Here is a 24,158-nt window from a genome sequence, read left to right as displayed (position 1 = left end):
TAAATTCCTGGGCACATACACCCTCCCAAGATTAAACCAGGAAGAAGTTGAATATCTGAATAGATCAATAACGGGTTCTGAAGTGGAGGCAGTAAATAATAGCCTACCAACCAAAAAAAAGTCCAGGACCAGAAGGATTCACAGCCGAATTCTATCAGACATACAAAGAGGAGCTGGCACCATTCCTCCTGAAACTATTTCAATCAGTAGAAAAGAAATAATCCTCCCTAACTCGTTTTATGAGGCTAGTATCATCCTGTTATCAAAGCCTGGTGGAGACACAACAAAAAAAGAGAATTTTAGGCCAATATCCCTCAGGAACATTGATGCAAAAATCTTCAATAAAATACTGGCCAACCAAATCCAGCAGCACATCAAAATGCTTATCCACCACGATCAAGTCAGCTTCATCCCTGGGATGCAAGACTGGTTCAACATATGCAAATCAATAAATGTAATCCATCACATAAAGAGAACCAATGACAAAAACCACATGATTATCTCAATAGATGTAGAAAAGGCCTTTGACAAAATTCAGCAGTCCTTCATGCTAAAAACTCTCAATAAGCTAGGTATTGATGGAACATATCTCAAAATAATAAAGAGCTATTTATGACAAACCCACAGCCAATATCATACTGAATGGACACAAACTAGAAGCATTCCCTTTGAAAACCATCACAAGACAGGATGCCCTCTCTCACCACTCTTATTCAACATAGTGTTGGAACTTCTGGCTAGGGCAATCAGGCACAAGAAAGAAAAAAAGGATATTCAGTTAGGAAAAGAGGAAGTCAAATTGTCTCTGTTTGCAGATGACCTAATTGTATATTTAGAAAACCCCATCATCTCAGCCCAAAATCTCCTTAAACTGATAAGGAATTTCAGCAAAGTCTCAGGATACAAAATGAAAGTGCAAAAATTACAAGCATTCCTATACACCAATAATAGACAAACAGCCAAATCATGAGTGAAATCCCATTCACATTTACTCTAAAGGGAATAAAATACCTAGAAATCCAACTTACAAGGGATGTGAAGGACCTCTTCAGGGAGAACTACAAACCACTGCTCAATGAAATAAAAGAGGACACAAACAAATGGAAGAACATTCCATGCTCATGAATAGGAAGAATTGATATCATATAAAGGGCCATACTTCCTAAGGTAATTTATAGATTCAATGCTATCCTCATCAAGCTACCACTGACTCTTCATAGAATTGGAAAAAACTACTTTAAAGTTCATATGGAACCAAAAAAGAGCTCACATAGTCAAGACAATCCTATGCAAAAAGAACAAGCTGGAGGCATATGCTACCTGACTTCAAACCATACTGCAAGGCAACAGTAACCAAAACAGCATGGTACTGGTACCAAAACAGATATATGGACCAATGGAACAGAACAGAGGCCTCAGAATTAACGCCACACATCTACAACCATCTGAACTTTGACAAACCTAACAAAAACAAGCAATGGGGGAAGTGTTCCCTATTTAATAAATGGTGCTGGGAAAAGTGGCTAGCCATTTGTAGAAAGCTGAAACTGGATCCCTTCCTTACACCTTATACAAAAGATTAATTCCAGATGGATTAAAGACTTAAATGTTAGACCTAAAACCATAAAAACCCTAGAAGAAAACCTAGGAAATACCATTCAGGACACAGACATGGGCAAAGACTTCATTGCTAAAACACAAAAAGCAATGGCAACAAAAGCCAAAATAGACAAATGGGATCTAATTAAACGAAAGAGCTTCTGCACAGCAAAAGAAACCACCATCAGAGTAAACAGGCAACCTACAGAATGGGAGAAAATCTTTGCAGTCTACCCACCTGACAAAGGGCTAATATCCAGAATCTACAAAGAACTGAAACAAATTTACAAGAAAAAAACAACCCCATCAAAAAGTGGGCAATGGATATGAACAGACACTTCTCAAAAGAAGATATTTATGCAGCCAACAGAGATATGAAAAAATGCTCATCATCACTGGTCGTCAGAGAAATGCAAATCAAAACCACAATGAGATACCATCTCACACCAGTTAGAATGGCGATCATTAAAAAGTCAGGAGACAACAGAGGCTGGAGAGGATGTGGAGAAATAGGAACGCTTTTATGCTGTTGGTGGGAGTGTAAATTATTAGTTCAACCATTATGGAAGACAGTATGGTGATTCCTCAAGGATCCAGAACTAGAAATACCATTTGACCCAGCCATCCCATTACTGGGTATATACCCAAAGGATTATAAATCATGCTACTATAAAGGCACATGCACACGTATGTTTATTGTGGCACTATTCACAATAGCAAAGACTTGGAACCAACCCAGATGTCCATCAATGATAGACTGGATTAAGAAAATGTGACATATGTACACCATGGAATACTCTGCAGCCATAAAAAAAGGATGAGCTCATGTCCTTTGAAGGTACATGGATGAAGCTGGAAACCATCATTCTAAGCAAACTATCACAAGGACAGAAAACCAAACACTGCATGTTTTCACTCATAGGTGGGAGTTGAGCAACAAGAACACATGGACACAGGACAGGGAACATCACACACTGGGGCCTGTCATAGGGTGGGGGGCTTGGGGAGGGATGGCATTAGGAGAAATACCTAATGTAAATTACAAGTTGATGGGTGCAGCAAACCAACATGGCACATGTATACCTATGTGACAAACCTGCACGTTGTGCACATGTACCCTAGAAGTTGAAGCATAATTTAAAAAAATACCTGAGACAGGGTAATTTATAAAGGAAAGAGGTTTAATTGACTCACAATTCCACATGACTGGGGAGGCCTCACAATCATAGTGGAGGGCAAACAAGGAGCAAAGGCACATTTTACATGGTGGCAGGCAGAGAGCATGTTCAGGGGAACTCTCCTTTATAAAACCAACAGATCTCATGAGATGTATTCACTATCACGAGCACAGCATGGGAAAGATCTGCCCCCAGGACTCAATTACCTCCCACCGGGTCACTCCTATGACGTGGGAATTTTGGGAGCTAAAATTCAAGATGAGATTTGGGTAGGGACACACCAAACCATATCATCATCTGTCCACCTATGGCTTCATCAGCGCTTCAGGTAACTTAGTTTTTGACACCTGTTTCCTATTTCACTTAAATCTATTTTGCTTTTGTATGTTTTTTTCCACTTTTTCATACAGAAATGTTTGCTTGCCAGTGATCAGCTAGGTTGGTAGGTAATGAATAACAAAATGACCTGGATATTTTCTAAGGCCTTTTTTTCCCCTTTGGTTGTAATATTAGTTTGAGAGAAGCCATAAGGGTACCCAGTCATTTGTAGAATGGATACACACACTTGAAGTGACCATGAAGTCAAAGAATGGGACATAGAGGACTACTCTGCTTAGCTTGTTTTGTTTTTTTTTTTCTATTTTCCCATCCTTGCAGAATCGGATTCATACAATTTTAGAAAGATTCTCACAGTTCAGCCATGGTTGTGACAAACTCTGAATACCAGGGGACACAAAGGGAGAGGGAAAACCATTCTATTTTTTTTTCCCCAGGTACATGTGGAAAATTTTTGCTGCACTGAAAATAACCCTTGCCTTTCTCTTGCTCCAGGCTGCCGCTTTCTTAGGCCTGGGGGTGTTGTTCTCCTTGGTCAGCATTCCCTTGGTCATCTATGACTGGGCCTGCTCATCGAGTGGCGACGAAGGCCACTGAGACCCGCCAAGAAAAAGAAACAGCCCTGTTGTCTACTCAGTCAAGTCCCCACACATCAGCAATCTCTCACCACTTATTCTGCAAGTTTACAGAAGCAAACAGAAATGTACAGAATACTTAAAATGGAATAATACTTTGGTTGCAAAACAGAGACGTGTTTCTATAATGCTTCATGTCCCTCCAAGATTTGGGATCAATTTAGGGATTGTGAATTTTTTTTTCAGTTTTCATACAATCATATTTCCCAGTACTTTTCGCAGTCATTTTTTTACCCGTCTAACTCTATGTTTTGTGGCTTCCCAGTCTCTTAGAACTTTGGAAACATGATATGCAATCATGTTTATTTATTATACATCCAGATTCTGAAATAATTTTCCTACTGATGTTCAGCTCACACTATCTGTACCTTTTTAGAAGAGAAAAGAATCTTGAATTGTATATATTTATTTTGCTTTACAGAAAAAAAATGGTTTCGTAAATAATTTGCCTATTTTGGTTAACATAGCACACAGAGATAATCATCTGAAAGTTATAGGGCACTGCCACTGCTGAATCAGAGCATGCCCAATATTTGAGGTGGCTCTGATCACCTGGCAGCTGAGCTCGGGTAGTCCAGTGGACTAGCTGGTACCACATCCATTCCCATCCAGAGACATTCTCTGGCAAGTGTTCTCAGCTGAAAAGTCATTGGGGATGATTCTTACCTTGGTAATTAAATGAAGCTACACATTTGGGTAATCTAGCAAATGAAATATTGTTTCCCTCTTGGCAACTTGTGTCAGAGTTACTCTGGTCTGAGTCAACTTTCACTGGGGAAAACCTATAGAACCTACTGCAAAATGATTGTCCAAAATGCCTAAGAAAATACTACTCTGATGCGTTTAGCCTTCAACCCTGTCTCGCTGAAGGGAGAAAAATGTTTTAGTACATTACAGGCCCAGCAGCTTTTATTCATGTCCACCAGCTAGTTGCACAGAGAATCATGTGTACCTAAGTAAGGATGATCTAGGATAAGTAACTCCTGTTTTATATTGAGTACTTTAGGGAAGTCTTTAAAAGACTTGTTTTATATCTATAAATCTAGGTTATTACAAATACAAGATTTTTGTACCTTAAATAAGCCTCATTTCCATTTCTTCTTCATTAATTCTCCATCTAGTCTTGTGGGAAAAAAAAAAAAAAACCCTCAGAGAAAGTCTTTGTGAAGAGCGTCTGACAGAATCACTGAGTACCTTCCTTCCCTCAGATGAGGAAGACAAGGGGGTCTCAGTGACTGTGCTGTCTCCTCTTCTCTTCCCCAACCAAGGACTGTGCCATTACTGCCCATCTCAACTGTCCATGCAGGAGGACAGAGTTGCCTGGTACTCTTACCCTAGTCCCTCTCCTAAAGGGAGCACGAGGAAACTGAAGAGGCTGAAAAAGAGGAGAGTTTGTAGCTGAAAAAGGAATAGGGATAGCAAGGAAACCCAGAACTGCATTCCCCTAAGTGGGGCCATGCCCTGTGATTGAATTGTCTGTAGCTTGCATATGGTGAGAAATGTGCATGCTCCGTGAGCTGGCCTCTTGAAACAGGACTTATGTTTCCTCTATATTCTGGTTGAATTTTCCAAACACATAATTTCACTGAGCACAGATTTCTTATCCAGAGATAAGTAGAATCTAACTGCAGACTGTTTGCAGAGTTTCCAGGCACTTAGCCATGTTCTCTTCCTGACTCAAATCCCCAAAGGCCTTCACTCTCACTGAGAATCACACTAATGTCCCATAGATACGGCAGGCATTGAAGCACCTGTCGTGATCCTCTTGAGGGGAGAATGAAAGGTTATTTTCTGCATTGCATCATCATAGCTTTTAATATAATGCTACAGAATCATATCCACATTAGGTCAGAGTTCAGATATCTAGATATGAATACCTACCCTAGCCATATCTATGGTCATCTCTGTCCTTTTCAGCAATGTTTTCCATATTATATAAGCAATGACAGAAACAGAACAAGCCAAGATTCAGTCGGTTCTTGGGAGCTTGTCTAGAGCACCAGTAATGAAATAGCCAGGTAGTGGGATGACCTTACCTTTAAAAATACATAATTTCGTTCACAAGCTATATTATGCTACTTTGTATTTTCCTTGTTACTTTATAGCAATTCATTTTACACTCACAAAGTCAATTTAGAACATTATCATTAACTGGGATGTGTAGGATATTTTTGGGCCTCTGGGTTTCACGTGTCAATACAAGGAATATTTATTTAAAATAGATTTGTTTAGAGGAGGCACACTGTTGTTGCTGTGTGTGATACCACACATATTTTTAAAAACCTTTGTATGTTTATCTAAATTTGTTGTTGACTGAATGTAATAGACCTACTGTGATTTGTCAAATATCACTGATTAGTTACATCCTTTGTGTGGGATTAGCTGTAAAGTGTACTGCTCTTATTCTTGTTCAGAATAGTGAATTGGTAGCCAAAAATACATGTATCACAGATGTTAGGTCGAATTTAAACAGCACAGTCAAGTGCTCTGGAAGTTTTTCTGCTAAATTAGTAGATTAAAGAATACTATACCTTAGCCATGGGAAGCAGCACGTTTTCCTTTGGTAGGTAGGATCTCTATACTAGTGAACAGTACCAGTTTCACACTTTGGATTTAGAACTGTTCTCTAGTTATTGTAACACAGAATACTGTCAATCCCTAATTTACTTAATGTTACTTATTGGAAGTGGGGCTGTTGAAATACGCACAGGAGGGAAACCTACTCTGTTTAGGCACAGGGAGCCCCAATATATAAGGAGATCATATTCCAAAGGTTGTCAGTTGATCAGTTGATTGTTTGCAACCTGGAATGTATTTTCCTTTAGAGACCACGTTATCCACGGTGGTTAGGCCCCTAGAGCAGCTGGAAAAGATGATCAAACCCATAGTTTAGCTGAAATCGAATAATGTAATAGGTTTGCTAAAGAATCTAACCATCAAATATAATATTGTTTCCAGGGAGGGTGTTTGTCAGAGTTGCCTGTTAGTAGAATCTGGACTGTCCATCCCAGCCACATCCCACCTACTGGACAGTGGGGGTAGAGATGCCACCAGACTACAGGTGACCAGAGTGGCCTGAAACATGGTGTCCAGCAAAAATGGGGAGGAATAAGTCCATAACTGCCAGAAAGCCTGATGGTAGGAGGAGGGTGAAGGAGGGTGAAGGGGCCTCTCATGGGTCAGAAACCTCCAGGGACATCCGTCAGCTGCTACCTCTGCTGTTGTCTGGATGGTTCAGGCATAGTCTGCCTTCTTCTGCTTGTCTGACTTTTGGCTCCTATGGCCCATATCCTGCCCTGCCCACCACAGAAAACGATGCTGCTGCACAGCTTCCCCCATGTACCAGTCATTGAGGCCAGCGCACAGCACTTTTAATGTTTTTAGTGCTAGTAACCATGTTTTAACTCTCCAGGAATCAGCTGGGAGGTTAGAAAACAAGAAAAAAGGAAAAAAAAAAAAAGCTTTCCACCCACTTTCCTTTTTTACAGGTACAGACCCTGTTGAGAAAAAGAAGCACCCAGATGGGTGATGGTGATAGGGCTTATGGTGGACACAGGTTGTGGTAAGATTCCTCAGTGTTTCAGAGAGCACCTAAGACTGTTACCCTGAAACTGATTGCTTTTTGGAGCTTGATTCATGCCTCTAAGCCAGTGGTTCTCAAAGTGTGGCCCCTAGACCAGTAACATCAGCATCATCAGGGACCTCATTAGAATGCAGATTCTCAGCCCCCTCCCAGACACGGTGAAGTCAGAAGCTCTCAGGGAGGGACTCAGCAGATGATTCTAAAGTGCATCAAGTTTGAGAATCACCCTACGTCAATGAGTCTCACTTTTACTTCCCATTCATCCTACCTCACAAGATGATTCCTAGGACTCATGGTGCAAGATACAGGAGAAAGGCTTTAGGGAGGGGAGGGAAGGAGCCTGGCGGCAGGGGTCTCTGCAATGGCAAGAAAGCGAGTGAATCCAGGGATGCCACCTGGTCATCCCCTTCTCGTTGAAAATACCAGTGCAGGTGCACATCCCTAAACACAAGCTGCTTGCACTCGGTGTTACCTCGGGCTGAGGCATGATAACATTTTATTTTTTAAAGCTGAGAGGAAATGAAAGTGAGGCTTTAGTGGGGGCGGGGCAGTTGTGAAAGAAATTAAAAGAAAAGACCCTTTGTAAATGCAGACTTAGAAGAAATACTAAATTTGCCAGAAGTAAGTTCTCCAGTGTTTTTGTTAATCGTGTGATGATAATCCTGTCCTCCTTTTAAAGCGAATTCTCTACTGAAAGGTCTGCTCTGCTTAAGGAGCTACAAACTGCTCTCAAAAGAATGAAATAGTGAGTTCCAATTCAGTGGGGCACGGTGTTGGACTATGGCACATTTAGTTGGAGTCGGGGGGAGGTCAGGAATATGATCAGATATTGGATTTTATACCTTAGAGTGAAACCTGTTTGTCTCTCTCAGTTTATCAATTTAAATGGCTTTAGGCTTAGAGGGGGTGTAAACTTTAAGAATATAATTTAGGCTTAGAGGGGGTGTAAACTTTAAGAACATGATTCTCCCATTCAAATTCACAGCAAACATCTAGCCACCTTCAAAACGAAGATACAGACCATCATTTAGCAATACTAATACATGATTTTCCTTGGGGATGGCAGGTTTGAAAATTCTTTAGCAACAGGACATACTTCCCCTAAATTACAGTGAATTATTTATAACGAGATAAAGCTTTCAGGTACAAACTGAAGGCAGGGTGTCTCACAACTAACAACTATCACTAAATCTCAAAGAGAAAGTTCTTGCAAAATATGTAAAGTTCACAAGGTGCAGACATTTTCCTTCTTTAGGTTTTTATCTAAGGAAGGGCTATGAAACTGGGCCCATCTGTATACAGGCTCGAATTTACATTTTTAAAGGAAGAATCTATGCAGCTGAGGCTTATTGCAGGAAATACTTCATTTGTATGTAAATATTATTGTAAATAAATAGGAGGCTGTATATTTTTGCAGTTGTTGATCCACACTGAAATAGAAGTCTCTAGGATCTGCATATAAACAATAAATGTTTCCTAGATATTAGTGGTTTTGTTTGGGAATTAGAAAAATTTACATTCTCTCCCAGGTAACATAATTCTCTCAATGTAAACTTGGAACCTAAAACCCTACTTAATTGTTTAGAGAAAGAAATGTCTGAGAAATAGTTCCATTGATTTCTTGTGCTGGCATTAAGATCAATTATTTAACAGATAGTCCTCTGAGATACAAATAAGGAATATTTAGACACAAATCCTTGTCATATAGAAACAGATATACCCAAAATGACAAATTGTTTCTTCATAATGATCTTCCATTGTTAACACTGATACCACTACATAGTACATGTGAAAACAGAAGTTGGAGAGAAGAATGTTTTTTTCACAATTGAATTGCTGCATTTCTCAAACTTTGGGATCTATGAAAGCGGGGAGAGGGAACCTGAATATGAATTATGAGCACAAATTTGAAGAAAAGAAAACAAAGAACCATTATCTAATCACGCTTTGAAAGTCCTGCATGTTTGCCTTTTATTTTAGTGTTGACGCCAACATAGACTGTCTTAGGTAATTTCTTCCCCAAACACTTGAATCTTGGTCATTGGTATGTAATCCACTCTCTAGAGTCCAGTGTACTTTAGACTTCATCTGAGTCCGGTACGTGTAGCACACTACTGTTTTATTAATGTAAAAACCTTGTAAATGAATTTCAGATGGGTGATTTAAGTGAGTCACAAGTCACAAAACTTTGCTATTCATAGTTAATCAAATAGAATTGGGTTTTTTTCAGGGTGTGGTGTAAATAAAGAAATGTAAGAAGTTCTCTTCTATAACTGCTCTGTTAACATAGTTTTTAAACATTAAAAAATGTGAACTAAAAATATTTACAAATTTTGTACTTGTTCTTTTGCAATGCAATACTAAACTGGGGCAGTTGAGTACTATATACACTATTCAGGATTTCTGGAGAAGGGTTGTCACGTTTGTCAGTGTTCTAGATCATAGAAGGTTATATATTTAAGAACCCTAACATAAATATTTTTTAAAATACTTCTGATAGAAATCTATCTGGCCTGAAATATATACTACATTTCTCCATTCTTCATAATCAGAGTAGATTGACCATAATATTTTCTTTTTTAAGTCAAGTTTATGTTTATAAGTATAAATTTCTGCCCTATGTTGTAGGAAGGAGTTGAGTCTTCCTCTACCCACGTTGCTGCCACCTATAAAATAGGAAATTCTATCAACGCTTTCTTTTCTCAGTAACTATTGGGTCAAAGCTAGTGCAGCCTCTTGTCTTTTCTTTATCCATCATCAGCTCCTCTCCAGCATCTTAGAAAGGCTTTACCAGATCAGCAAGATGGCCAAAGTCTGCTATCCAAGTTCTTCTTGTGGACAGGGCTAGCACAGGAATAGCCTGGGTCTTTTACAGTGTGGCTGGGGATGAAGACCCCCCTTGATGAACTCCTCTGGCCTGCCCAGGTGACAGCAGCGCATTCTGCGGGGCCTTGGTGGCACACATGCAAAACTCAAAGTAGAAACCTGGGGCACGGGAGTCCAAGTCATGTTCTCCAACCTAACTTCATTCAGAATAAAGCTGATATTTTTATCCTTACATGCCTCCTATGCCTACTTCTTAATTGATCAAAACCCCAAGGGCAAAGGGTGTGAGTAATTATCACTTTTAAACTCAAGCAGTGGTAAAAGTTAAAAGACTATTGAGAATCTGAGCAGATTTTGTTCCAAATCGAAAGGACCAGTCCTGCAGTGCCTTTGATAGTTCTGGCTTCTTCCTTCTACTCTCCCTCCACGAGTCTTTGCTAATACTGTCCTATTCCGTCCTTTTTTACACAGAATTGCCAGGGAAGAACTATTCTCCCCCTTTCCCATGGAATAAACTGTGGGCTTGTATTAGTCAGGGCTCTCCAGAGGGACAGAACTAATAGGATATATGTATATACGAAAGAGAGTTTATTAGGGAGAGTTGGCTCACACCATCACAAGGCGAAGTCTCACAATAGGCCATCTGTAAACTGGGGAAGAAAGAAGCCGGTAGTAGCTAAGTCCAAGTCCAAAAGCCTCAAAAGCAGGTAAGCTGACAGTGCAGCCCTCAGTCTGTGGCCAAAGGCCAGAGAGCTCCCGGCAAACCACTGGTGTAAGTCCCAGAATCCAAAAGCTGAAGAACCTGGAGTCTGATGTCCAAGGGCAGGAGGAATGGAAGGAGGCACCCAGCATGGGAGAAAGATGAAAGCCAGAAGACTAAGCAAGCCAGCTTAGCCCATCTTCTTCCGCCTGCTTTGTTCTAGCTGTGCTGGCAGCTTATTGGATGGTGCCCACCCACACTGAGGATGGGTCTTCCTCTCCCAGTCCACTGACTCAAATGTCAGTCTCCTCTGGCAACACCCTTGCAGACACGCCCAGAAACAATACTTTACCAGCATCCTTCAGTCCAATCAAGTTGACACTTAATATTAACCATCACGGGGCTTAATGATAACTTTGCAAATCAGATGTCCTGTTTTCTTACTTTCTAGATTTGTAATTGTGTTTTGCCTAGTTTGGAAAGGGTGGATGAGGCCCAAATAACTAGGCCAATTTTTGAATATCAATTTTTAAAAATCTTTTATTAGTTTACATGTTAGGCTAATCCAAGTTGGTAGAAAAATCTGCTCATTGGAAGAGTCAGTACAACATCAAAATAACCTGCCAAATTATCCAGATGTATTATAAAGCCATAGCACTTAAAAAAGACTTGAACTGGGTGCAAATAAATAAATAGATCATAGTAGTGAATGCATAAATGACCCAAATAATACCAGAAAGGTGGTCTTTCAAATCAATGGGGAAAAATAAAGATTACTTAATAAATGATAGGAAAAAATACATAGTTTTTGAAGAAAATAAAACCAGATTTCTATATTACCCCTTATGTCTAAAGAGAACTTAGATATGTTAAAGACTTTAAATAACACATGACAAATCTATTTTTATAAGCATGAAATAATGAGTGAAATAAAGTATGTGTCAAAAGATTGAGTTAGCTTATTAATTAAGAAACAAGTAATTTGTTTAAAAATTGGTCCAAAGGAGAACTCAAAGAGCAAATACATATATCAGCAATCAGGAATGCTAAAATGAATTTGCTAGTAGATGCAAGACTGGCCTGTCCACAGAAGGAAATTAATTGCATCTTAATCAGACAGAATTATTCTGTATGTCTGGACAATAATCATTTCCATCTCTCAGTTTTCCACAATTTAGAGGGTTATAAAGTAGCTCAAAAACCAAAAAAAGGGGGTGCGAGGCAAAATTCTTATAGAATCAGATAACCCAGAAGCAGCATATAATATTTCGTTGAAAGTACACCTACCCAGTAATCTTTTTTGCTTCTTTTAAAGTCTTTCCAGTTTCCCTAATAACTTCCCCTTTGTGACTATAAAAATCTCAAAGATTATTCTTGGTCATAAAAAGAATGGTCTCATTAGGCTTGGCCTGATTATTTGCATGGGTGTGGCAAGAGTGTTAATTAACCACATAAGCTTCCTTGAGTTTGCTTTGCAAATCTACAGCTATGTACTATTGAACAGCTACTGGAACCATAGAACTGCACTTTTAAAAGTCTCTGTGGGGTAAGGGGGCAGTGGGTTGAGGGGGGAAAAGTCTCCATCATTTGCTAGCTCAGGGCTAGGAAAGCAAGCCTGAGACACTCCACCATATTCACCTATACCATCTGTAGATTTGGATGAATTCCTCTCGACTTGAGTTCCCTTAAATTTACTAAGGTTCATGACCTGCCAGGAAGTGCTCTTTGTCACCACCCTTCATAATAGGATCCTATAGACCAGTTTAGGTACTAAGCTATAGGTTACAACCCTGGGAGGTTGGTACTAAGCCAGGATTTTGTAGGCATTGGCTACGGAAGTAAAATTAACCTTTGTTCCTTGGAGTTGTTTGACATACCTGTTAAATGACCATCATCCTCACATAACAATCTTCCAAGTAAGGCCATGGTGACATTCAATTTTGTCCAGTTATGTACCGGGAAAGCAAAAGACTCTTGTTGAACCTGTGCAAATAACTACATTGCTGTGAAAAAGGTAACTCAGTCACAGTGTTTAAACTCAGGGTGGGGGAGAGTTCAGTGAGAAGCCAAAAAAAAAAAAAAAAAAAAAGGCCGGGCGCGGTGGCTCAAGCCTGTAATCCCAGCACTTTGGGAGGCCGAGACGGGTGGATCACGAGGTCAGGAGATCAAGACCATCCTGGCGAACACGGTGAAACCCCGTCTCTACTAAAAAAAAATACAAAAAAACTAGCCGGGCGAGATGGCGGGCGCCTGTAGTCCCAGCTACTCGGGAGGCTGAGGCAGGAGAATGGTGTGAACCCGGGAGGCGGAGCTTGCAGTGAGCTGAGATCTGGCCACTGCACTCCAGCCTGGGCGGCAGAGCGAGACTCCGTCTCAAAAAAAAAAAAAAAAAAAAAGTTTAGTTTCATTTTACAAAATCAGAGTCTACTGAATTGTTGTAGACTGAAGATAGCCTAAGAAGAAAGAGAAATGGCTTCCTTATATATCCAGCAAATATAGCCTTAAAACAACATCAATACAACCACAGCAAAAATTTTCCTCATCAGCTCATTCTGTCCTTTGTAATTTTGTTTTGCTGAATTTTGGATTAGCATTTCTGCATTTAGAAAGCTATGTGCTTCTGCATTGAAAAGACTCCTGTAAATTCATACTCATTACACAGGTACAGACTGAAAATTGTCTAAATACCATCAGCTCAGGGTTTGTACACAAGAGTCTATTCTTTGAATAGACTTCGATAGTTTTAAGTTTTAAGCGCAGTCTTTTTCCATGAGACTCAAGAACCAAATTTTGACCTATAGTTAATAGCAGAGACTAAGGAAAGTTTCAGAAAGTAGAAACCTGTTTGATAATAAGACCAAAAGGTTGTAGTTAATTTACCTCAGTAACTAATAGTTATCCATCATATCTTAGGTATCCTTATCGATAACCTTGAAGGACCATGTGGTATTCCACTGAAAGGTCACCTAATAATGTGTTTTGCCCATTTCAAAGTCCTTCGCAATTTTTCTGTTGCAATATGTATATATATATATATATCTTATATAGATAATACCTTGGAGTGCAGAAGACCTTTCTTGTTACAAAACATAGGAGCCACAGAGGAATTAATTGATCAGTAAATATTTTGAAACTCTGTATGACATATAATAGTGCTAACAAGTAAAAAAATCTGACAATCCAAATGGGATGCAAAACTAACATTTGCCACTCACATGTTGCAATGGATGGGACCTGCCTCTTTAGTTTGAGGTTCAAATTATTCAAAGTATTCCCCTGGCCAAATTTCCAGGATGCCTAACACCTCTTTCTTTCCCACTTCCAAAAGGTGCAAGAACCCAGAGGTGTCTGCTTCCAAACTCCAGGCAGAGAGAGAACTGGTGAATGTAATCAGTTCACGGCAGGCTTCTTTCCCACCTCAGTCACTTCTGTCACTGTCACATGATGTCCCTGTTGAACACCGGCCCTGTGCAATGTTACATCTATGTCTGCTGCTGCAATCATGTCCTCACAGGTCCACAACTCAAGGAGGGCTGAAGCAGCAGAGGAAGGTTGACCCCAATCCACACAGTGCTATGGTAGCTGTCACTTTCGGAGCCCAAGCAAGGAATGGCTCCTCAGTTTGCCACCAGCTCGCTCCCAATCCATGGCCTCCCTTCTGTCTGGCTCAGGAGGGACTTTTGTTTACAACTGCACACTGTGTTAAAACCAACCTCTCACTTTCCCCCAACCCATGGGAGTTGAAACTTGATACTGATTCCAGGTTCTACTCCTGGTGTCTTCACGGTGAGTTCCCCTGTAGAGCACTTAGGACTGTTTCCTGCTCCTTCCACGATTATCTTCATCCACAAGTGAAGTATAAAAAGTAGCAAAACCCAGAAGGGAAAAAATTGAGTAGGAGACAATATTATTTTCCCAGGAGCCATCCTGGTGCCTCTTCAACTTTGCCTGACTCAATAATCTTTGGTGCAGAAATGTCTGACTTGGGGCACTCATGTTAAACCTCAGAAACACTGTCACATCCTTCCTTTGGAGTGATGCTTGCCTGATTAGCTCCTTTTTTAAAAATCCCCTTTTCAAGAAAATTTGGCTCCTACTGTCTCCTTTTTAAAAAATCCCCCTTTCAAGAAAATCTGGCTCCTATTCAGAATTTAAGGGCCATTCGACTTTTCTCTTGTTTAAAAGTGACTAATTGTCTTCACAAAGAAGCACCTAGAAGCTTCTTAAAGTTTCCCTAAGCAGCCCTTGGCTACGTAGCATAAAGCTAATCTCCTTAAAAAATCAAGAGCTTCTAAAAATCACTAAGAAGGAAAAAAATAAGCTGTAGAAATATAAAAAAGGAGCTACCAGAAAAAGAAATACAATAAACACTTGAGATGTGTTCAATCTAACACTCTAACTCTTAAATACATGCAAATTAGAGTATCTGTATGATACCTTTTTCTTTATTTTTCATATTGGCAAAGACCAAAGTGGTTGCTGTTATAGTTCTGGTAAGGATGTAAGAAACAGGCATTTGTGTATGCAGTCGGTGAGAATGTAAACTGTTGCAACCTTTTTGGAGAGCAATTTGGCAATATCTGTGAATATTGTAAATGCTCTTTACTTTTGTCCCATCAATTCTGTGTCCGTGAATTTTTCTAAACTCACAAGAAAGTATAAGAACACATGAACAATAGAATGTCAGATTCTCATCTTGTCTCTTTACCTCAGTTCATATTCCAGCCTCTCTTCTTTTATGTTTCTGTAGTCCTCCTAGCTGTTTCTTCACCACTTCTTTTTTCAATAAGCTCTTCAACAGTCCTTAATATTTATACTTCCCCCAACTAAACCCAGCCCCAGCCCTGTTTTCCATATTCAGGCTCCCAGTTAGCCCAGCTCCCTACCACAGATAGAAACTAGAGATGATATTTTACCATATGCATCAGAAAATATTAATTGGTAAATTCCTTTTCAACTCCAGTTTGTTTCCTCACAGCCAGTTTCAAAATGATAGTGGTAGTTTTTATGAAATTCATGAATTTAGGACAGCTTTAAAAAATAATTATGCTAGGGCCCTACCTCAGACCAATTAAATCCTAATCTCTAGCGGTATAGTCAGAGATATTTTCAAAATCTTCCAGGGTGGAAAGTGGGAGGAGATAGAGGATCAGGAAAAATAACTAATGGCTTAATAGCTGGGTGACAAAATAATCTGTACGACAAACCCACATGACACAACTTTACCTATGTAACAAACCTGCACATGTACCCCTGAATTTAAAAGTTAAATTTAAAAAAATTATTTTAAAAAATTACTCCAAACTTAAGATGAAGAGAGGATATAATATGAAACTGGGAAATTGTTTACCAGTCCTAGCCAAGGATTATTTAATTATCTAGAGGAATGTACTTTTGTTTGTTCAGATTTTTATCTGGTAGAGATGCAAATGATTTCTGCCCAGTAGAAAAATAACCTCAAAGGTTTGTATCTAATTTAACAATTTTGTTATATTATTCTATTATTTCTATATGCCTATAAACATCCAGTTCTTCAAAATACTCTGAGGTTTTTTTTTTCTTTGAGACAGGGTCTCACTGTCACCCAGGCTGGAGTGCAGTGGCTAGAACACAGCTAACTGTAGCCCTGACTTTCCGGGCTCAAGTTATCCTTCCACCTCAGCCTCTTCAGTAGTTGGGACAACAGACACCACTACCACACCTGGCTAATTTTTTTTTTTTTTTTTTTGTAAGGATAGGGTCTTACTAACTTACAAGAAGGTATAAGAACAAGCAATCCTTCTGCCTCTGTCTCCCAAAGTGCTGGAATTACAGGTGCAAACCACCACACTGGGCCTCAAAATCTTCTTTGAACTAGTTTTACCATCCTACTTCAGATTGCCTGTGTGTGGCCTTTGTCATATCATTTTTCTTAAGAATATTATCAGCCACGCACAGTGACTCATGCTTGTAATATCGGCAGGAGGATGACTTGAGCCCAGGAGTTTGAGACCTGCCTGGGCAACAAATTGAGACCCTGCCCCTACAAAACAATATATTTGTTAATTAGCCTGGCATGGTGGTATGCACCTGTGGTCCCAGCTACACGGGAGGCCAAGGCAGGAGGATGGCTTGAGTCCAGGAGGTTGAAGTTGCAGTGAGCTGTAGTCACATCACTGCACTCCAGCTTGGGTGACAGAGCGAGACTCTGTCTCTTAAAAAAAGGAAAAAAAGAATACTATTCACAGGATGTGAAATTCTCATCTCTGTTGTGACATTTGATGTTGTCATACTTGCTGCCCCCATGGTATTTATTATCTTTGATCATCAGCTTTTCATTTTGTTCATGATATGGGTACCCTGGACATACAGTAATTTTTTGATATATTCTTGATGGGCAAAAAATGTCTTATATGAAGATAAACATTGCAATTCCAATTTTTGGAAACAATAGGCAGGCCAAACAAAACGTGTCTGAGAGCAGCACAGGCCCCCTACCACCACCAGTTGGTGACTTTTTCTTCAGTCAGTCACACTGGAAGCAAACTAGATCTGTATGAACAGCTCAGCACTTGGAAATTGGGCATTAGAAAAAGTGTTATATATCATCCCTACCTTTTGAAAGGATAGCTCTTCTAAGTAGTTTAGAAGCATACCTTTCTGCCTGGGGAAGCCGCTTGCTTTTACTTTTCAAACATCAAAGTTTTTATTTGAGGTAAAGGTTTATTTTCCTGTGGAATTCGGATGGTTTGGAACAGCATGAAGAAAAATCTACTTTCCATTCAGAGTTTTCAAAGACCCTTTTGACAGTCAAACGATGTCCTTATTCCTGGATCTGTTCCCTAAGAGATTTTCAGTGGAGCCCACTCTGTGATGTACGTGCCGGGTATTTAGCATTTCCCGCCTTACTTAACCCGTGACTGACAGGCGTAAATGGCACAGCAGCCCCGCCACTGATGGGGACGGTGTGGAGATGTGTTTGGGTGTCCACTGCTCCCCCGTGAGATGGAGCCAGTTTCCCTTTCGGCTTTGCTGGATACTGCATCCTTCCGTGCATGGCTCCTTCCCTTCCCAGCCTCATTCCCTGACCCTCTGTGAATTCTTCTTGGGAACACTTCCTAATAAATCACTTTCACATACATTCTGTCTTGGGATTTGTTTCTGGGAAACCCAACCTAAGACGTTAAATGTGCCTCAGTCCACAGTACCTATAGGTTATATTTAAAATGATCATTTTCCCCCTATTGTTTTGAGCTTTCTTTTAAAAAAAAATCCTGATTATGGGTTTTGTTTGTTTGTTTGTTTGTTTTTTAGTGTGGGGTTGGTGCCGGCCTTAGCTAAGTCCTGTGGACCTTCTTCCCCTTGTTCAATATCAAACATATAGAAAACGCTCCTTTTGGAATAAAATTCCCCTACCAATCTCCCAAGGTTCTTTCTCTGAATGACATAACCACGTAAACCATGTAAACAGCATATTCTGTCTGCAGTGTCTGTTCACCTGGGACCTAGCATGGGATTTCCAAACTGTTCTCAGGAATACCCCATAGTTCCCCTCTCAGACTTCTCTGAAAACTCTTGTAGACCACATCCTCTTTTCAAATAACGCTCTCAGGGGACACTCACTGCATTGTTTGTGTGTGCTGTGTGGAATGAATGGCAAATACTTTACTACCTTCACATTTGAAATGACCAACTAAATAATCAATTCTTCCAGTAGTAGGTCAGTAAGTCATATCATGTGATTGTACAATTCCTCCATGGCTCCACGACTTCCCATATCAATCAGAGAAAAAACTGAAGCTTTTCCCCAGATGGTCTTCCCGTGATCTCTTCCTCCCACACCCTGAAACCCCCCACCACGGCCACCATCACCCAAACTGGCCTCGTTCCTGGAACATGCCAAGCAGACTCTGACCTCAGGGCCTGTGCACTTGCTATTCCCTCTGCTGTCATCCTCTTCTCATGCTTATTCATGTATAATTTATTCTCACTGCCCTCAGGTCTCTTCTCAGATGTTACCTTCTCACTAAGACACTCTCAGAGTATTTCATAACAAATAACAACTTACCTACCCAGCCCACGCATACTTCACTCCCTACTCCCTATATCCTTTCTCTTGCTTTATTATTATTATTTTTTTAGTCAACTCTGGTCTTCATCTGAAATGCTTTAGTTTGCTTAGTTATTTGTTTATGGTCTATGCCTATCTAGAATGTAAACTCTGTGAGGAAAGGGTTTATTTTGTTCACTGCTGTCTCTCAGCACCTGAAACAGGGTAGATGTTCAAATAAATATTTGAGTGAATAAATACAAGAAAGAGTTTACACTAAGTCACATTTCATCTTTAAAGTGGAATAATTAGACACAGGATTCAACATCATGTTTCCAGATTTGTTTTTCTTTTCTCTTTACAATTGTTTAATTTAATTTAAAAATATATTTCTTCCCGGGGTTTCAAAAATTATAGGTTCCTCCTTGCAAGATGTCAAATATTACAGAGATATATTAAGAAATGACCAATAATCTTCTCTCTTATTATCCCACCCACTGAAACAATCAAAATTAATACCCTTTTCCCCACTGCTCACACAGCAATACATATCTACCTAAAGACACATAGTTGTAGGGCTGGATTTGTTTGGTTTGTCATTAGAATATTAGACTGATACTAAATATCAGGAATATGACTTTCAGGGTAGTGGTTACACAAATGGATTCTAAAGTCAGACTGGTTGGATTCAAATTTATTGGATTGGCAATCTTAGACATGTTATTTGATGCCTGGTTTTGCCTTTGTAAAATGGAAATAATAAGAGAAGCTTTCCATAAAATTGCTGTGAGAAGTAAATGACATTAATTAAAACAACAGCAACAAGTTAGAATGGTACACATCATGTTTAAGCATAAGTAAATTATCTGATTCTTTTCCCACTTAATAGATTTTGGATATGCCTCTGAAACAGTACCTACAGATTTAATTCACTCTAGGAATACTTGCATAGCATTCCCTGGTATGGATAAACCAGGGATATAATTTTTTTTAATCTCTCCTCTATTGAGAGACATACAGATTTTTATAGTTTTAACCAGTACACACAGTGCTGCAACAAATATCCTAACCATAGGTGCTTGTAAATTGCTGCACTGTTTCTCTAAATATCCCAAAGTCACTCATAAAATCCTAAAAGTGAGACTGTTTTTGGTATTCAAAAGGTCTGTGCTTATTGAACTTTAATAGAAATTATCAAATTACTTTTTAAAACTATTAGTAATAATCCACAAATACACAAATAAGAAATATTTGCCCCTTTTCCTGCACCCTCACCAACACTAAATGCTGAGACGCTTTTAAAGTTCTGCTTAGTGATGACAAAAACATGGAATCTTGTTTTCATTTTATTTTAAAATTGTAAACCATGACTGATCATTGCTTCATGTGTTTACTGGCAATTCTCATTTCCTTTCCTGTGAAATATCTCTTCATGTTCTTTATCCATGGTTTAGCAGGGTTGTCTTTTTTATTTTTAACTCAGTTTATATAAGAGGAACAAAGGAACACTTGTTTTTTGTTGTTTGTTTGAATTTTTGTTTTTTGAGACAGGGTCTCACTCTGTCACCCAGGCTGGTGTGCGGTGGAGCAATCGTAACTCACTGCAGCCTCAAGCTCCTGGGCTCAAGCGATCCTCTTGCCTCAGCCTCCTGAGTAGCTGGGACCACAGGCACATACCACCATTCCTGGCAAGAACATTTGTTTATGATTTGTGTTACAAAATATTTTTTCCCAGTCTACTGTGTTTGGTTTTAGACTTTGTAATATCTCTTGCATCCTTTTATTTTATGTTTTCATGTAGTCAAATTTATCTATTCTTATTTTAGGGTTTGGGGTTTTCTGTGTTTCTTGTTTTTGTAAAGAAATTCTTAGTATCAAGTAATAAGAATGTCTTCCTAAAATTTAATCTAATGAGTTTATTATCTTGTTTATAATATTTAAGATCTTCAAGCCACCTGAACAATATTTTTGTATGTATATGAGGTGAGGGCATAACTTTTCTTATACATGGATGGATAATTGAGTCAGCACCATTTATTATATAAGCCACTCTTTGCCTGTTTATTGATGAAGTTTTCAAGTATATTTTGGTTTGTTTCTTGGCTTCCTCTTCCAGCTTCTTACTAATCTTTCTAGTCCTGTGCTAACACTGTCTAGATTACAGTCATTTCATATTGTTTCAATAATTGATATAGCAAAGCTCTCTCAACCCTTCTTTTAAAAAATTATTGGTCACTTTTAAATATATAATCTTCTTTCTTGGTGCTAAAACAATTTTGTGCAAGTTTTTAAAGCCTGTTTGGATGCAGCTAGACATGGAAATAAATTAACCTTGTTTATTTGGGAAAAAGAGACATTTTTCTTATATTGAGTCTTCTTCCCATCTAAAACATGGCATGTCTCTCAATTTATGTAGATGCTATTTTGTATCTTTCAGAAAGAATTTAGTCTGCTTCATATAGATACTATACCTTTCTTTTAAGATTTATTCCTGAGAATTGTGTCATTTTTGTCACAATTATAAACTGAATATTTTTCTCCTTCTCCATTTCTAACTGATTACCAGCAGACTCTACATCCTTTATGTTATTATGCCAGGTAGAAGCAGCATCTTACTTATTTCCAACCTTGTCGACTTATCACTGACATTCTTTTTTCCTTTAAAATTTGCCATTATTCCAGCTCTAAACACTTACAGTAAGTTTGAAAAGCTAGGTCTGCTTTATATTATGTGCTTTATATATAACTCAAGTGATTTTCCCTTGCAAGAAAGTTTAACAGAAGGCCGGGTGTAGTGGCTCATGTTTGCAATCCCAGCACTTTGGGAGGCCAAGGCAGGTGGATCACTTGAAGTCAGGAGTCCGAGACCAGTCTGGACAATGTGGCAAAACCTGGTCTCTACTAAAAAATACAAAAATTAGCCAGGCATGGTGGCACGTGCCTGTAATCCCAACTATTCGGGAGGCCGAGGCACAAGAATAGCTTGAACCCAGGAGGCGGAGATTGCAGTGAGCCAGTTAGCGGAGATCACACCACTGCACTCTAGCCTGGGTGACAGAGCAAGACTCTGTTTCAAATAAATAAATAAATAAATAAATAAATAAATAAATAAAAATTAACAGAGTATTTAGGTTTTATCTATGAACCAAAATGGTATGTTACAAATATTTATGAGAAGAAACTCTAAGAATGCAGGATTTGGAGTTGGACCTAGGATTACTTTACATCACACAATGTGGTTAAAAAGACTATTATGTGACTAGCACCTGTCACTTTGCTGTGTCCATTTATAGATCCCCTTCAGTAGTATTTTCATAACTCAGCCCCCTAATTCAAGCCATAATGGCCTCAGCAGCAAGAGCAGATGGGAAGGGAAAGAGATTCAGCATGAGGATTGGTTCTTGGGGGAGGCCATCCAGCTGTCAGTTGAGGGGAGGTTCAGGAGGCCCATAAGGACTGTCATACCAGCTTCAGAGGTGATGGCCTTCTGTTAGAGGTACTGATTCCAAAAGGAAAGTGGCTAGGTTCCTTGTAGTGATGAAACTGCAACAGAAAGTCAGAAGAAACTCCTAGGTCAGGATGACCATAAGCATTGGCAAGGAAACTTTTCCAAAGACAGCGGGTCCACAGTCAACCATACTGAACCTCAGGGCAAGTCTCCAGTCCTAGAAGGGATGAGAGTAGTCAACAAGGTACTGATTGGAACTTAGAAACCGAGGCTGAGGCAAAAGCCAGTGCCACCAGCTGAGGCAGCAAACAGGTACAGCAATAGCAGGATCTGATAACAAGGTGGTCTGGGAGAAACTCTGGACACAAAGGCTGCCAGTACGCCATCAGACCCTGGGTCTGGCCTCTTAGTTCCCTGACTCCTCTCCTTCAGTGACTTTGTACTCCATGCTAGTCACTCACTTGCATCATAATATCTAGACCTTGTCATCACCAACAATTGCAACTCCTCCATAATCTCAGTTCCATATATCCTACTTTCTGACCACCACTTCCCATCTACATAGCTTATTCTTTCTGTTACCCGAATGCCAGTTCTCATTCATTTTTACCAGATGACATATTCTCTGCATTCTCACTGCCCCTTACACCTTTTATGCCCTTTTTACTTCTTTATCCAGCTTAAATTCCACAAACAATTATTATACAAGAGTATCTTGTTTTATTACACTTCCTTTTATTGCACTTAGCAGATAGTGCATTTTCTACATATTGAAGATTTGTGGCAACTCTGCCTTGAGCAAGGCTATCAGCACCATTTTTTCAAAAGCATGTGTTCACTTAGTGTCTGTGTGTCACATTTTGGTAATTCTTGTACTATTTCATACTTTTCCAATATTATTACATCTGTTACCATGATCTCTGGTTACTGATCTTTAATGTTACTATTGTAATTGTTTGTGGGACACCACAAACTGCACCCTTATGAGACAGTGTACTTAATTGATTAATGTGTGTGTTTTGACTGTTCTACCAACTAGCTGTTCCCATTTCTCTCCCTCTCCTCAGGCCTCCCTCTTCCCTGAGACCCAACAATATTGAAATTAGGCCAATTAGTAACCCAACTTCTAAGTGCTCAAGTCAAAAGAAGAGTTGTGTGTCTCTCCCTTCAACCCAGTTAGAATTGATTAAGCTTGGTGAGGAAGGCATGCTGACAGCCAAGATAGGCTGAAAGCTAGGTTTCTTGCACTGAACAGTCAGCCAAGTTGTGAATGCAAAGAAATAGTTCTTGAAGGAAATTTAAAGTGCTACTCCAGTGAACACACCAATGATAAGAAAGTGGAACAGCCTCATTGCTGATAGAGAGACAGTTTTAGTGGTCTGGATAGATCAAACCACTCGTCACACTCTCTTAAGCCAAAGCCTAATCCAGAGAAAAGCCCCAACTCTCTTCAATTCTATGAGGGCTGAGATAGGTGAGGAAGATGTAGAAGAAAAATCTGAAGGTATCAGAGGTTGGTTCACGAGGTTTAAGGGAAAAAGCCATCTCCCTGCAATAAAAGAGCAAGGTGAAACAGCAAGTGCTGATGGAGAAGCTGCAGCAAGTTGTCCAGAAGATCTAGTTAAGATCACTGATGAAAGTGGCTACACTAAAAACCCATTTGCAGTGTTGACCAAACAGCTTTCTATTGGAAGAAGATGCCATCTGAGACTTTCATAGCTAGAGAGGAGTCAATGCCTGACTTCAAAGCTTCAAAGGACAGGCCGACTCTCTTGTTAGAGGCTAATGCAGCTGGTGACTTTAAGTTGAAGGCAATGTTCATTG

At 39.5% G+C, this 24,158-nt stretch overlaps 1 protein-coding gene across 5 annotated transcripts in view; it reads left to right on the top strand.

Annotated features, from left to right (window-relative positions):
* SLC38A1 (solute carrier family 38 member 1) overlaps nucleotides 1-9,654 on the top strand; it is an 87,056-nt gene extending 77,402 nt beyond the window's left edge. For all 5 annotated transcript variants that reach the window (XM_025401127.1, XM_025401126.1, XM_025401128.1 and 2 more), the window contains one exon: nucleotides 3,609-9,654. In XM_025401127.1, coding sequence (XP_025256912.1) covers nucleotides 3,609-3,710 — 102 coding nt within the window. In that variant the 3' untranslated portion in view covers nucleotides 3,711-9,654. The remainder of the gene's footprint in view (nucleotides 1-3,608) is intronic.
* Nucleotides 9,655-24,158: the final 14,504 nt, after the last annotated feature.

Source organism: Theropithecus gelada, chromosome 11, assembly GCF_003255815.1.
Source record: "Theropithecus gelada isolate Dixy chromosome 11, Tgel_1.0, whole genome shotgun sequence".
NCBI classification, from domain to species: Eukaryota; Metazoa; Chordata; class Mammalia; order Primates; family Cercopithecidae; genus Theropithecus; species Theropithecus gelada.
This window is presented reverse-complemented; position numbering and strand designations above follow the sequence as displayed.